Source organism: Oncorhynchus keta, chromosome 35 (genome assembly GCF_023373465.1).
Source record: "Oncorhynchus keta strain PuntledgeMale-10-30-2019 chromosome 35, Oket_V2, whole genome shotgun sequence".
In the NCBI taxonomy this organism is placed as follows: Eukaryota; Metazoa; Chordata; class Actinopteri; order Salmoniformes; family Salmonidae; genus Oncorhynchus; species Oncorhynchus keta.
The window spans coordinates 8596844-8612880 of NC_068455.1; the positions used below are offsets into that span (position 1 = coordinate 8596844).

General features: G+C 42.5%; 1 protein-coding gene and 3 long non-coding RNA genes across 4 annotated transcripts in view; 2 read left to right on the forward strand and 2 right to left on the reverse strand.

Moving 5' to 3' along the window:
• LOC118378007 (putative uncharacterized protein DDB_G0291608) overlaps nt 1-16037 on the reverse strand; it is a 38826-nt gene that overhangs the window by 16529 nt on the left and 6260 nt on the right. Inside the window, exons 5-6 of the mRNA XM_052496237.1 lie at nt 3243-3382; nt 894-997 (exon numbers count right to left, since the gene is read on the reverse strand). Coding sequence (XP_052352197.1) covers nt 894-997; nt 3243-3382 — 244 coding nt within the window. The remainder of the gene's footprint in view (nt 1-893; nt 998-3242; nt 3383-16037) is intronic.
• On the forward strand, nt 414-750 carry LOC127915809 (uncharacterized). Its single transcript, XR_008092338.1, has 3 exons — nt 414-453; nt 589-638; nt 674-750. It is a non-coding gene; the product is annotated as an uncharacterized LOC127915809 (long non-coding RNA).
• On the forward strand, nt 7385-8152 carry LOC127915808 (uncharacterized). Its single transcript, XR_008092337.1, has 3 exons — nt 7385-7626; nt 7756-7879; nt 7911-8152. It is a non-coding gene; the product is annotated as an uncharacterized LOC127915808 (long non-coding RNA).
• On the reverse strand, nt 12554-15420 carry LOC127915807 (uncharacterized). The gene is made up of 3 exons (XR_008092336.1): nt 15264-15420; nt 15085-15131; nt 12554-12655 (listed from the first exon to the last, which is right to left on the reverse strand). It is a non-coding gene; the product is annotated as an uncharacterized LOC127915807 (long non-coding RNA).

The window sequence follows — 16037 nt, forward strand, 5'->3', positions numbered from 1 at the left end:
CAGGTTAGGTTAGGTGAGATTAGGTTAGGTTAGGCTAGGTTAGGTTAGGTCAGGTTAGGTGAGGTTAGGTTAGGTTAGGTTAGCTGAGGTTAGGTGAGGTTAGGTTAGGTTAGGTGAGGTGAGGTTAGGTGAGGTTAGGTGAGGTTAGGTTAGGTTAGGTTAGGTGAGGTTAGGTTAGGTGAGGTTAGGTTAGGTGAGGTTAGGTGAGGTTAGGTTAGGTGAGGTTAGGTTAGGTTAGGTTAGGTTAGGTGAGGTTAGGTTAGGTTAGGTTAGGTGAGGTTAGGTTAGGTGAGGTTAGGTGAGATTAGGTTAGGTCAGGTCAGGTGAGGTGAGGTTAGGTTAGGTTAGGTTAGGTCAGGTTAGGTTAGGTCAGGTTAGGTGAGGTGAGGTTAGGTGAGGTTAGGTTAGGTGAGGTGAGGTTAGGTGAGATTAGGTCAGGTTAGGTTAGGTGAGGTTAGGTTAGGTTAGGTGAGGTTAGGTTAGGTTAGGTTAGGTGAGGTGAGGTTAGGTGAGGTTAGGTTAGGTTAGGTTAGGTGAGGTTAGGTGAGGTTAGGTGAGGTTAGGTGAGGTTAGGTTAGGTGAGGTTAGGTTAGGTTAGGTGAGGTTAGGTTAGGTTAGGTTAGGTTAGGTGAGGTTAGGTTAGGTTAGGTGAGGTGAGGTTAGGTTAGGTGAGGTTAGGTGAGGTTAGGTTAGGTGAGGTTAGGTTAGGTGAGGTTAGGTTAGGTTAGGTTAGGTGAGGTTAGGTTAGGTTAGGTGAGGTTAGGTTAGGTTAGGTTAGGACACGACATTACAACACAGTGATTAGTGTTTATTTTCTGTGTGACTGATGCTGATTTTCCATCAGAGACAAACAACATGTGATTGATTGAGGTGATGTAAATGTAAACTCTGACCAGGAAGTCTCCTCTGCTCTCGGATAGGCTGTGCAGGGCGTACTCAGAGTTAGTCCCGCCCCCCGGACACACACTGGAACATGACATCATCAACAGACACTCCACTGGAGAGAGAGAGAAAGATTATCTCTTTTGAGAGGGAACGTGACCACACTATTCAGTCGACATGATTTTGTACGGAATGTGTGAATGTGTGTGTGTGTGTGTGTGTGTGTGTGTGTGTGTGTGTGTGTGTGTGTGTGTGTGTGTGTTTGTGTTTGTGTGTGAGTGTGTCAGTGGAGGCTCCACAGAGGAGGAAGTAGAGGACCATCCTCAGTGAATTTCAGAAAAATAAAATTGTGAAACATTTATACAGTTATCCTTTTTAGATAAAACTACACTAAATATATTCACGTCAACCAAATAATTGAATAAAACACAATGTTTTGCAATGAAGGTCTACAGTAGCCTCAACAGCACTCTGTGGGGGTAGCACCATGATGTCGCCGGAATACAGCTAGTTTCCATCCTCCTTTGTGTACTTTGAATTCAATATAAACCCTTGGAGGCTCATGGTTCTCGCCCCTTTCCATAGACTTACACAGCAATTATGACAACTTCCAGAGGACATCCTCCACCCTATCAGAGCTATTGCTGCATGAACTGACATGTTGTCCAACCAATCAAAGGATCCGAGAATGAATCTAGAACTGAAAGCATAAGCTACAGCTAGCTAGCATTGCAGTGCATCAAATGTAGTGAGTAGTTGACTCAAAGAGAGAGAAAGACAATAGTTGAACAGTTTAGAACAAATTAACTCATTCACTTTCTTAGCTAGCAAATGCAGCTATCTAGTTTAGCTTACTCAAACACCTGGCTAAAACAGAGAGGGATGCTATGTTAGCTAGTTGGGTATGGCTATCCAACACTGGAACTCAAGGTAAGCTTTTGGTATAATTAATTTATACTGCTAAACTGATTGGGTAGGAGGTTAGTAAGGGGTGATGTGATTGGGTAGGAGGTTAGTAAGGGATGAAGGTGATTGGGTAGGATGTAAGTATGGTGTGATGCTCTGTTTGCTAGTTGGGTATGGCTATCCAACACTGGAACTCTTCCACGTCAAGGTAAGCTTTTGGTATAATTAATTTATTGCCAACGGAACCTGCCGGTGTAACTGCTAAACTGATTGGTTGGAGGTTAGTAAGGGGTGATGTGATTGGGTAGGAGGTTAGTAAGAGGTGATGTGATTGGGTAGGTTAGTAAGGGATGAAGGTGATTGGGTAGGATGTAAGTATGGGGTGATTGTGAAGGAGGTTAGTAAGGGGCGATGTGTTTGGGTAGGAGGTTAGTAAGGGGTGATGTGATTGGGTAGGAGGTTACTAGGGGTGATGTGATTGGTTGGAGGTTAGTAAGGGGTGATGTGATTGGTTGAAGGTTAGTAAGGGGTGATGTGATTGGGTAGGATGTAAGTATGGGGTGATTGTGTAGGAGGTTAGTATGGGGCGATGTGATTGGGTAGGAGGTTAGTAAGGGGTGATTGTGAAGGAGGTTAGTAAGGGGCGATGTGTTTGGGTAGGAGGTTAGTAAGGGGTGATGTGATTGGGTAGGAGGTTACTAGGGGTGATGTGATTGGTTGGAGGTTACTAGGGGTTATGTGATTGGTTGGAGGTTAGTAAGGGGTGATGCGATTGGGTAGGAGGTTAGTAAGGGGTGATGTGATTGGTTGAAGGTTAGTAAGGGGTGATGTGATTGGGTAGGATGTAAGTATGGGGTGATTGTGTAGGAGGTTAGTAAGGGGCGATGTGATTGGGTAGGAGGTTAGTAAGCGATGAATTGATTAAGGTAGGAGGTAAGTTATGGGGTGATTGTGAAGAGGTTAGTAAGGGCGTAATGTTTGGGTAGGATAAAGTTAAAGGTGATGTGATTGGGCAGAGGTTTAGGGGTGATGTGATTGGTTGGAATTAGTAAGGTGATGCGGTGGGTTAGGATTAATTTAATGTGATAAAGTAAAGTATTAAGATGAAGAATTAAAGAGTAAGTGAGGTGATGTGAATTGGGTAGGAGGTTAGTAAATGGATGAAAAATGTAAGATGGGGTGATTGTGTAGGAGGTTAGTAAGGGGCGATGTGATTGGGTAGGAGGTTAGTAAGGGGCGATGTGATTGGGTAGGAGGTTAGTATGGTGTGATGCTCTGTTTGCTAGTTGGGTATGGCTATCCAACACTGGAACTCTTCCACGTCAAGGTAAGCTTTTGGTATAATTAATTTATTGCCACCGGGACCTGCCGGTGTAACTGCTAAACTGCTTGCTGTATACTGTACTGCACGATTGTAGCGGGTGTACTAATGCATTCGCTGTGTGTGTGTGTACCTCTGTGCTGGGTGGATGAGTTCTCCAGGCCATCCCAGGGCGTCCACAACACAAGTGCTTTGTGGATGTCTGAGTGAGAGTTTCTTTGGTCCTGAAGAGGTGGGACATCAGCCTGAAATCCAATCCCCACGTTGATCCTCCTGTGAGTGATAGGTCAATAACCAATCATAGTTGTGTATGCTTCACAGATGTGTTTCTCTGCACTCAAAATAGACTTAAAGCGGGTAGGAGGTTAGTAAGGAATGATGTGATTGGGTAGGAGGTTACTAAGGGGTGATGTGATTGGTTCGAGGTTAAGGGGGATTAGGTAGGAGGTTAGAAGGGATGATGTGATTGGTTAGGAGGTTAGTAAAGGGTGATGTGATTGGGTAGGAGGTAAGTATGGGGTGATTGTGTAGGAGGTTAGTAAGGGGTGATGTGATTGGGTAGGAGGTTACTAAGGGGTGATTGGATTGGGTAGGAGGTTAGTAAGGGGTGATGTGATTGGGTAGGAGGTCAGTAAGGGGTGATGTGATTGGGCAGAGGTTAGTAAAAGTAATGTGTTTGGGTAGGAGGTTAGTAAGGGGTGATGTGATTAAATAGGAGGTCACTAAAGGTGTATTTAAATAGGAAGTTAATAAAAGTGATGTAATTAAATAGGAGGTTAATAAAGGTGATGTGATTGGGCAGGAGGTTAGTAAAGAATGTGATTAAATATGATTAATGTAAAGATAAGTAATTGGTAGGAGGTAAAGGGATGATTAAAGTAGGAGGTAGTAAATGTAATTAGCGATGTGAAAATGGGCAGGAGGAATAAAGTAATGTGAATTAAAGGAGGTTAATAAGGGGCCATGTGATTAAATGTAGGAGGTTAATAAAAGGTGATGTGATTGGGTAGGAGGTTAGTAAGGGGTAATGTGATTGGCTGGAGTAGGGGGTAATTGAAAAATTGGGTAATGTAATTGGGCAGGTTAATAAATGAAATGATGTAATTAAAAGAGGTTAGTAAGGGGTGATGTGATTGGTTGGAGGAGGTTAATAATAAGTAATGTAATTGGGTATAAAGTTAATGAAGGATTAATAAAAGGTAATGTAATTAAATGCAGTAAATATAAGGCAATGTAATTAATAAAAGTGATGTGGGTAGGAGGTTAATAAAATAATGAATTAGGTAGAAGGTTAATAAAAATATGTGATTAAATAGAAGAAAATTAATAAAAATGTAAGTAGGGAATTAATAAGTAATGTAATTAGTGAAAATTAATAAAGGGATGAATTATGAAAAGAGGTAGATAGGAATATTAATAAAAATATGTATTAAATGATAAAGTGATGTAGGAAGAATTAATAAAAATGTAATTAAATAGGAGGTTAATAAAGTGATGTGATTAAATAGGAGGTTAATAAAGTAATAAGTAATTAAATGTGATTAATAAAAGGTAATGTAATTAAATGAAGGAATTAATAAAGTAATGTAATTAAATTAAAGAATTAATAAAGAGAAGTAAAATAAGTAATGTAATTAGGTTAAAAAAAATAATGTAATTAAATTAAGAAAATTAATAAAAGTAATGTAATTAATTAATGTAAAAATAAAAAGTAATCTTAATTAGTAAGGGTGATAAAAAATTAATTAAATGAATTAATAAAAGTAATGTAATTAATTAAGGAGGTTAGTAAGGGGCAATGTAATGACTAAAAAAAGAGAAAATAAAAGTGATGTGATTAAATGCAGGAGGTTAATAAAATGATGTAATTAAGAAAATTAGGAGGTGTAGTAAAGATGATCAGTAATGAAGGTCAGTAATAAAAGTAATGTAATTGGGTAGGAGGTTAATAAGGGTGATGTGATTGGGTAGGAGGTTAATAAAAGTGATGTAATTGGGCAGGGGTTAATAAAGTAATGTAATTAAAGAAAAGAATTGGTGGAAATGTAATAAATAGTGAATGGTGTAAAAGTGTAATTAAATGGAGGTTAATAAAAATAATGTAATTAAATAGGAGGTTAATAAAAGTAATGTAATTAAATGAAGAATTAATAAAAGTAATGTAATTGGGTAGGAGGTTAATAAAGGGTGATGTAATTAAGTTAGGAGGTTAGTAAAAGTGATGTAATTAATTAGAAGGTTAATAAGGGGTAATGTAATTGGGTAGGAGGTTAATAAGGGGTGATGTGATTGGGTAGGAGGTGTAATTCGTGAGGGATGTAATTAATTAGGAGGTTAATAAGTGGTGATGTAATTGGGCAGGAGGAATTAATAAGGGGGTGATGTGATTGGGCAGGAATTAATAAAAGTGATGTGATTGGGTGGGAGGTTAATAAGGGGTGATGTAATTAAATGTAGGAGGTTAATAAAAAGTGATGTGATGGGCAGAGGTTAAAAGTAATGTAATGACTGGGCAGGTTATAAGAAGGGTGATGTGACTGGTAAATGGAGGTTAATAAGGTAATGTATTGGGTAGAAGGTTAATAAAAGTAATGTAATTGGGTAGGAGGTTAATAAAAGTGATGTGATTGGGCAAGAGGTTAATAAAAGGGGTAATGTAATTGGGCAGGAGAATTAAATAAAAAGTGATGTGATTGGGTAGGAGGTTAATAAAAGGTGATGTAATTAAATTAGAAAGGTTAATAAAAAAATGTAATTAAATGGAAAATTAATAAAATGATGTAATTAAATGAAGAAAAAAGTAAAAGGTGATGTAATTAAATGCAGGAGGTTAATAAAAGTAATGTAATTAAATAAGAAGGTTAGTAAAATATGTAATTAAATGGGCAAGGTTAATAAAGTAATGTAATTAAGTTAAAAATTAATAAAGTAATGTAATTAAATGGAAAATTAATAAAAGTAATGTAATTAGTAAGGGGTGAATAAAAGTAATGTAATTAAATGAAAATTAATAAAGTAATGTAATTGGGCAGGAGGTTAATAAGGGGTGATGTAATTAAGGAAATAGTAAGGGGTGATGTAATGGGTAAGAATTAATAAAGGGTGATGTAATTAAATAGAAAATTAATAAAAAACAATGTAATTAAATGAAAATTAATAAAGGTAGTAATGTAATTAATTAAAGAATGAAAAATATAAGTATTATTAATAATGTAATTAAATAAAATTAATAGGTAATTAAAAGCTGAATTATTAATAATTAATTTAAAGGGTAAATAAAGGTAATGTAATTAAAATGGGCAGTAATTAAATATAAAGTAATGTAATTAATTAAGGAATTAATAAAAAGTGATGTAATTAAATAGGAGGTTAGTAAAAGTGATGTAATTGGGTAGGAGGTAAATAAAAATATATGTGATTAAATGGAAAATTAATAAAGTAGTAATTAGTAGGAGGTACTAAGGGGAAATGATGGGAGGTAATTGGGTAATTAAATGAAGAGAATTAGTAAAAAGGGTGATGTATTTATTGGGGTAGGAGGTAATAAAAATTATGTGATTAATTAGGAAGTTAATATGGGTAATGTAATTGGGCAGAGGTTAGTAAAGGTGATGTGATTGGGCAGGAGGTTAGGGGCAAGAGGTGATGTGATTAATAAAAGGGGAAGAGGTTAATAAAGTAATGTAATTAGGCAGGAGGTCAAAGGGGATGATGGTGATTGGGTAGGAGGTTAGTAAGGTAATGTGATTGGGTAGGAGGTTAGTATGGGAATGTAATTAGTTTAGGAGGTTAGTAAAGGTGATGTGATTGGGTAGGAGGTTAGTAAGGGGTGATGTGATTGGGTAGTGGTTAGTAAGGGGTGATGTGATTAGGTAGGAGGTTAGTAATGATGTGATTGGTTAGGAGGTTAGTAAGGGTGATGTGATTGGGTAAGGAGGTTATAAGGGTGATGTGATTGGGTAAGGTTAGTAAGGGTGATGTGATTGGGTACAGGAGGAGGTTAGTAAGGGGTGATTGATCGGGTAGATGGTTAGTAAGGGAGTGATGTGATTAATAGGAGGTTAGTAAAAGGTGATGTGATTGGGTAGGAGGTTAGTAAATGATGTGATTGGGCAGGAGGTTAGTAAGGGTGATGTGATTGGGTAGGAGGTTGGTATGGTGATTAATTGGGTGGGAGAATTAATAAGGGCGAATGTAATTGGGTAGGATGTGTGTAATGATTGGATTAAGGTTGAAAAAGAGGTAATAAAAATAATTGGGCATCAGGAGGTTAGTAAGGGGTGATGTGATTGGGTAGGAGGTTAGTAAGGGGTGATGTGATTGGGTAGGAGGTTAGTAAGGGGTGATGTGATTGGGTAGGAGGTTAGTAAGGGGTGATGTGATTGGGTAGGAGGTTAGTAAGGGGTGATGTGATTGGGTAGGAGGTTAGTAAGGGGTGATGTGATTGGGTAGGAGGTTAGTAAGGGGTGATGTGATTGGGTAGGAGGTTAGTAAGGGGTGATGTGATTGGGTAGGAGGTTAGTAAAGGTGATGTGATTAGGCAGGAGGTTAGGCTGGGATGAATGTGATTGGGTAGGAGGTTGTTTAGTAAGGGATGAAGGTCATTGGGTAGGAGGTTAGTAAGGGGTAATGTGATTGGGTAGGAGGTTAGTAAGGGGTGATGTGATTGGGTAGGAGGTTAGTAAGGGGTGATGTGATTGGGTAGGAGGTTAGTAAGGGGTGATGTGATTGGGTAGGAGGTTAGTAAGGGGTGATGTGATTGGGTAGGAGGTTAGGAAGGGGTGATGTGATTGGGTAGGAGGTTAGTAAGGGGTGATGTGATTGGGTAGGAGGTTAGTAAGGGGTGATGTGATTGGGTAGGAGGTTAGTAAGGGGTGATGTGATTGGGTAGGAGGTTAGTAAGGGGTGATGTGATTGGGTAGGAGGTTAGTAAGGGGTGATGTGATTGGGTAGGAGGTTAGTAAGGGGTGATGTGATTGGGTAGGAGGTTAGTAAGGGGTGATGTGATTGGGTAGGAGGTTAGTAAGGGGTGATGTGATTGGGTAGGAGGTTAGTAAGGTGATGTGATTGGGTAGGAGGTTAGTAAGGGATGATGTGACTGGGCAGGAGGTTAGTAAGGGGTGATGTGATTGGGTAGGAGGTTAGTAAGGGGTGATGTGATTGGGTAGGAGGTTAGTAAGGGGTGATGTGATTGGGTAGGAGGTTGTAAAGATGTGATTGGGCAGGAGGTTAGTAAGGGGTGATGTGATTGGGCAGGAGGTTAGTAAGGGTGATGTGATTGGGTAGGAGGTTATAGGGGTGATGTGATTGGGCAGGAGGTTAGTAAGGGGGATGTGATTGTAGGAGTTAGGCAGAGGTGAGGTGATTGGTGGGGTTATTAGGGCTGTGATTGGGTAGGGAGTGCAGTAAGGGGCGATTGGATTGGGCAGGAGGTTAGTAAGGGGTAATGTGATTGGGTAGGAGGTTAGTAAGGGGTGATGTGATTGGGTAGGGAGGTTAGTAAGGGGTGATGTGACTGGGCAGGAGGCATAAAGGATGTGATTGGGCAGGAGGTTAGTAAGGTAAATGTGATTGGGCAGAAAGTTAGTAATTGATGTGAGTGGCAGGAGGTTAGTAAGGGTGATGTGATTGGTCCGAGGAGTTAGTAAAGGGTGATGAAATGGGCAGGAGGTTGTAAGGGGTGATGTGATTGGGCAGAGGTTAGTAAGGGTGATGGTGATGGGCAGGAAGCTAGTAAGTAAATATGTGATGGGCAGGAGGTCAGTAAAGATGAATTAAATGGGCAGGAGGTTAGTAAGGGCAATGTGATTGGGCAGGAGGTTAGTAAGGGATGAAGGTGATGGGCAGGAGGTTAGTAAGGGGTGATGTGATTGGGCAGGAGGTCACTAAGGGTGATGATTGGTCCGAGGTTAGTAAGGGGTGATGTGATTGGGCAGGAGGTTAGTAAAAGGTGATGTGATTGGGCAGGAGGTTAATAAGGGCGATGTGATTGGCAGGAGGTTTAGTAAAAGCGATGTGACTTAGGGCAGGAGGTTTAATAGAACGGGCGTGATTGGTGGAGGTTAGTAAGGGATGAAGAGATATAGGATGTAAGTATGGGGTGACTGTGCAGGAGGTTTAGTAAAAGGGATGTGAGGGTAGGAGGTTAGTAAGGGGTGAAACGTGACTGGGCAGGAGGTTAGTAAGGGATGAAGGTGATTGGGCAGGAGGCAAGTGTGCGGTGATTGTGGAAGGAGGTTGTAAGGGCCATGTGTTTGGGTAGGAGGTTAATAAGGGGTGATGTGATTGGGCATGAGGTTAGTAATGGTGATGTGATTGGGTAGGAGATCAGTAGTAAGGACGAATATGATTGGGTAGGAGGTAAGCATGGGGTGATTGTGTAGGAGGTTAGTAAAGGCCATGTGTTTGGGCAGGAGGTTAGTAGGGGGTGATGTGATGGGTAGGAGAGTCACTAAGGGGTGATGTGATTGGTTTGAAAATGCATAATAAAAATAGACGTGATTGGGCAGAGGTCAGTAAAGTGACGTGATTGGGTGGGTCAGGGTAAGGATTAAGGAGCGACTGGGCAGATTAGTAAGTAAAAGTGACTGCTTAGGAGAGTCAGTATGGGCCGTGTGTTTAGGTAGGAGGTTAGTCAGGTAAGGGGTGATGTGATTGGGTAGGAGGTCACTAAGGGGCGATGTGTTTGGGCAGGAGGGGTAGGGTTAGTAGGGGTGATGTGATTGGGTAGGAGGTCACTAAGGGATGTGATTGGTCCGAAATAGTAAGGGTGATGTGATTGGGTAGGAGGTTAGTAAGGGTAATGTGATCATAGGAGGTTAGTAAGGGTGATGTGAGTGGGTAGGAGGTTGTAAGGGTGATTGATTGGGCAGGAGGTTAATAAAAGTAATGTAATTGGGTAGGAGGTTAGTAAGGGGTGATGTGATTGGGCAGGAGTGTTAATAGTGGTGATGTAATTGGGTAGGAGGTTAATAAGGGGATGATGTGATTGGCAGGGAGGAGGTTAGTAAGGGGTGATGTGATGGGCAGGATAGTAAGTGGTGATGATTGGGTAGGAGGTTAGTAAAAGATGTGATTGGTTAGAGGTTAATTGATGTGATTGGGCAGGAGGTTAATAAAATGTGATGTAGGAGGTTAGTAAGGGTGATGATTGGGCAGAGGTTATGTAATAAAGCCGAAAATGGCAGGAGGTTAGTAAGGGGTGATGTGATTGGGCAGAGGTTAGTAAAAATGGGGTGATTAGTATGGGTGATGTGATTGCAGGGGAGGTTATTATGGGGTGACGTGACTGGGCAGGGCAGTGCAGTAATGTAAATGTGACTGGAGGAGGGCAAAGTGATAATGTAAGGAGGTTAGGGCAATGACTGGGCAGGAGGTCAGTAAAGGGTGATTAAATGACTGGGCAGGAGGCCACAAGGGGTGATTAAACTGGGCAGGAGGTCAGTATGCGATGTGACTGGGCAGGAGGTCAGTAAGGGGTAAGTGACTGGGCAGAAAGTTATAAGGGGTGATGAGTGGGCAGGAGGTTAGTAAGGGTGATGTGACTGGGCAGATGTTAGTGGGGTGATTACTGGTCAGGAGGTTATAAGGGGTGATGTGACTGGTCCGAGGTTAGTAAGGGGTGATGTGACTGGGCAGGAGGTTAAATGAAAACGGTATTTGGGCAGGAGTAATTGGGCAGAGGTATAAAAATTAATGTGACTGGGCAGGAGGTTAGTAAGGACGAATTGACTGGGCAGGAGTGGCATGGGGTGATATAGGGAGGTCATAAGGGCAAGATGATGATAAAGGATATATAAGGGTAAAATGCGACTGGGCAGGAGGTTATATGACTTAAGTGACTGGGCAGGAGGCAAAAGTGTAATGTGAATTGCTTCAGAAGTCAGTGAGGGCCATGTGTTAAAGGAGTTAATAAAAGGGTGATGTGATTATGAGGTCAGCAAGAGGTGATGATTAATAGGGCAGGTCATTATGACGAAGGTGACTGGGCAGATAAAGCATGGGGCAAGATCATTAGGTCAGGGGCAAGGGCCATGTGTGGGCAGGAGGTCAGTAGGGTGATGGGCAGATGTCACTATTGATGTGACTGGTCCGGAGGTTAAATGCGACGTGACTGGGCAGGAGGTCAGTGCGAATGACTGGGCAGGAGGTCAGTAAGGGATGAAGGTGACTGGGCAGGATGTAAAAGTGATGGGGTGACTGTGCAGGAGGCCAGTAATGCAAGGGCCATGGCCATGTGCCAGGATTAGTAAAAGGTGATGTAATGGGCAGGAGGTCACCAAAAACCATGTGTCTGGGCAGGATAGTAAGCAGGGGTGAATGACTGGGCAGGAGGTCACTAAGGGGCGATGTGACTGGTCCAGGAGGTCAGTAACGGGCGACGTGACTGGGCAGGAGGTTAGTAAGGGATGAAGGTGATTGGGCAGGAGGTCAGTAAGGGGCAAATGTGATTGGGCAGGAGGTTTAGTACTGGGTGACGTGATCAGGAGGTAGGGATTAGTGACTTGCAGTGATAGTAATGGGGTGATGTGTAGAGGTTAATGGCAAGTGATGACTGGGTAGGAGGTTAAAGGGGCATGTGATGCAGGTTACAAGGACCCATTGAGTGGGCAGGACAACTGTGATCAGTAGATGTCATAAGGGCAATGAGACTGGCAGGAGGCTACAAGGGTGATGAGATCGGGCAGGAGGTATTAGTATGACCTATGATTGGGCAGGAGTTCATAAAGGGACGGGCACGTGATTGGGCAGGAGGTCAGGCAAGGACGAACGAGACTGGGCAGGAGGCAATGTAATGACCGATAACTGGGCAGAGTTGTCAGGAGGAATGAATGTGACTTAGTAAAGGAGGATGTGATTAGGTAAGGGTAAGGGGCGTTTCTTACGGTTTGTTCTTCATTGATGCTCCCGGACATTAGCATGTCACCATCACATGTGGTTAGAGAGCAGTATAGCCCAGTTCCATCCCTGTCTGGCCTCAGCATGGGAGGAGGGGTATTCGGTCAGTTGAACAATTGAACGCAGAACACTCTGGAACACCACAGCACCCCTAGTGGACTGGCGGGGCAGGACAAGAGCAGAGTGGCGATGGGGATCCCTCCTCTTTTTCTTTTTCCTTTCTTTCCATCCCCTCCTTCCCTCATCCTCCCCCTCTTGGTGCTCCTCTTCCAGGCATGGAAATTGGGAGGCAGGAGTCTGACGGGCACAGAGACGGGCATCACTATGGGGACAGGAGACCCTGGAATCCCCTTCTGCTGAGAGAGAGAGAGAAAAAATGTACATTACAGGGATAGTATGTGTGTGTGTGTGTGTGTGTGTGTGTGTGTGTGTGTGTGTGTGTGTGTGTGTGTGTGTGTGTGTGTGTGTGTGTGTGTGTGTGTGTGTGTGTGTGTGTGTGTGTGTGTGTGTGTGTGTGTGTTTCGTCTCACCGTCCTGTATGTTTGTGGCCTGCCGGGCTGTCCTCGGAGTCCTCTGTGAGAGCGCATGTGTCCGTTAAGAGCAGGAAGACTCTTAAAGTCCCTCTGACACACAGAACACATCAACCTGCTGACACACACACATCATCATCATTAATATAGTCATGATCATAATCAATATTATCATCATAATCAACATCATCATCCTCATAATAAATATCATCATAATCAATATCATCATCATAATCAATATTATCATCCTCATCATCATAATCATTACCATCATCGTCAACATCATAATCAATATCATCATAATCAATATTATCATCCTCATCATCATAATCAATAGCATCATCATTATCATCATCCTCATCAATATCATCATGATCATAATAAATATTATTATCATCATCATCATCATCAATACAAACACCATATTGGATCAAAAAGTGTCGTAGTTGGTGGGCGCGGCAGGGGTGGCAGTGGGCGTGGCAGGGTGTGACAGGGGGGCGTGGCAGGGCGTGACAGTGGGCGTGTCCAGGGCGTGGCAGTGGGTGTGGCAGGGCGTGGCAGTGGGCGCGGTCACGGCTGAATTTGGTCAAAGCCCCGGTCAATAACTGTTTTGATGCCTCCATCTTGGTGGAGAGACATGTTGGTGTTTTAAAGCCAATTTCCTGTAATTCTACACATTTTTTAACGTAGCTGATTAAAATGTTGTAGTTTGAAAGCTAATTTCCTGTAATTCTACAAATTTTTTAACGTAGCTGATTAAAATGTTGTAGTTTGAAAGCTAATTTCCTGCAATTATATTTGTATTTTATTTAACTAGGTTAGTCAGTTAATAACAAATTCTTATTTTCAATGACGACCTAGGGTTAACTGCCTGTTCAGGGGAAGAACGACAGATTTGTACCTTGTCAGCTCGGGGGTTTGAACTTGCAACCTTCTGGTTACTAGTCCAACTCTCTAACCACAAGGCTACCCTGCCGCCCCATATGCATTTTGCCATGGATAGGGATGTGTTCCTATGCTCAAACCAGTCAAGGTTTGGACACACCTACTCATTTTTGCTATTTCTTACATTGTATAATATTAGTGAAGACATCAAAACTATGAAATAACACATATGGAATCATGTAGTAAACAAAAAAGTGTTAAACAAATCAAAATGTATTTTATATTTGAGATTCTTCAACGAGCCATCCTTTGCCTTGATGACAGCTTTGCACACTCTTGGCATTCTCTCAACCAGCTTCATGAGGTATGCAACCTGGAATGCATTTCAATTAACAGGTGTGCCTTGTTAAAAGTTAATTGGGTGGAATTCTGTTCATTCTTAGTGTGTTTGAGCGGATCAGTTGTGTTGTGACAAGTTAGGGGTGGTACACAGAAGATATCTCTATTTGGTAAAAGACCAAGTCCATATTATGTGAAGAACAGCTCAAATAAGCAAAGAGAAACGACAGTCCATCATTACTTTAAGACATGACGGTCAGTCAATGCGGAACATTTCAAGAACTTTGAAAGTTTCTTAAAGTGCAGTCGCAAAAACCATCAAGCGCTATGAAACTGGTTCTCACGAGGACCACTATAGGAAAGGAAGCCCCAGAATTACCTCTGCTACAGAGGATACGTTCATTACCAGCCCAAATAAATACAGATTTCAAGTAACAGACACATTTCAACATCAACTGTTCAGAGGAGACTGCATGAATCAGGCCTTCATGGTCAAATTGTTGCAAAGAAACCACTTCTAAAGTGCACCAGTAGGAAGAAGAGACTTGCTTGGGCCAAGAAAAAATTAGCAATGGGCATTAGACCAGTGGAAATCTGTCCTTTGGCCTGATGAGTCCATATTTTTGGTTACAACAGCCGCATCTTTGTGAGACACAGAGTACGAGAACATCTCTGCATGTGTGGTACCCAACGTGAAGCATGGAGGAGGAGGTGTGATGGTATGGGGTGCTTTGCTGATGACACTGTCAGTGATTTATTTAGAATTGAAGTTACACTTAACCAGCACGGCTACCACAGCATTCGCCATCCTATCTGGTTTGAGCTTAGTGGGACTATCATTTGGTTTTCAACAGTACAATAACCCAACACAAGCTCTGTAAGGGCTATTTCACCAAGAAGGAGATGCTGCATCAAATGACCTGGCCTCAACAATCACCCGACCTCAACCCAATAGAGATGGTTTGGGATGAGTTGGACCGCAGAGTGAAGCAAAAGCAGCCAACAAGTGCTCAGCATATGTGGGAACTCCTTCAAGACTGTTGGAAAAGCATTCCAGGTGAAGCTGGTTGAGAGAATGCCAAGATTGTTCAAAGCCGCCATTAAGGCAAAGGGTGGCTACTTTGAAGAATCTCAGATATAAAATATGTTTTGTTTTGCTTAACACTTTTTTTTCAGTACTACGTGATTCTATTTGTGTTATTTCACACACACACACACACACACACACACACACACACACACACACACACACACACACACACACACACACACACACACACACACACACACACACACACGCGCACATACACACACACAGCATACCTGCAGTTTGGTGTCTCATAGTTTCCCAAATGTTCTGTCAATGTCATCTAAAAGAGTAACAAAACCAACATTAATTTAACACACTGTTAAGTATATCAGATATCCTTAATGCTTTAGTTTTTAGCTCAGCGAGCTAACACAGACTACCCAGACTCCCCCTTGGGAGGTTGTTACTGTACCTGTGTCTGCTGTGCTGGGGGCGAGTAGAGAGGCTTCAGATGGTTCAATTGATTCAAATGGTTCAAGTGATTCAAATGGTTCAAGTGATTCAATTGATTCAGGTGGTTCACGTGTGGTCCTCTCCTCTCTGTGGTCATCTGCTGAACGGCTGGACTTACCCCCTCTCTGACTCCCACCCCCACGCAGGAGGAGAGGGGGAGAGAGGTAGAGAGGGCTGCATCTAGGGCTAGGGTTAGGTAGGGAATATAGGAAGGGCTTGGGCTGGGCTGGTTAGGATGGGGTATGGGGCTGGATTGAGGGCTGAGGTGAGATAAGAGTAGGGACTATGGTTAGGGTGGGAGCTGTAGGTAGGGTTAGGATTGAAAGTTGTAAGTGGTGTTAGTATTTGGCTGTAGGTAGGGTTAGGGTTGAGGTTTGGGATGTAGGTAGGTTCAGGATTATGGTTGGGAGCTGTAGGTAGGGTTGGGGTTGGGGGTGTAGGTAGGGTTGGGGTTAGGGAGTGCAGGGTTGGGGTTGGGGTTAGGGTTGGGGATAGGGTTTGGGCTATAGGTAGGGTTAGGGTTTGGGGCTGTAGGTGGGGTTGGGGTTAGGCTTGGAGCTGTAGTTAGGATTAGGGTTAGGGTTGGGGCTGTAGGTAGGGTTGGGGTTGGGGTTAGGGTTAAGTTAGGAGTTTGGGGCTGGGGCTGGGGTTGGGGTTGTGGCTGTAGAGCAGGGTTGGGGTTGGGGGAGGCTGTACTTGGATTGAAAGATGGGGATTAGAAGCAATACATCAA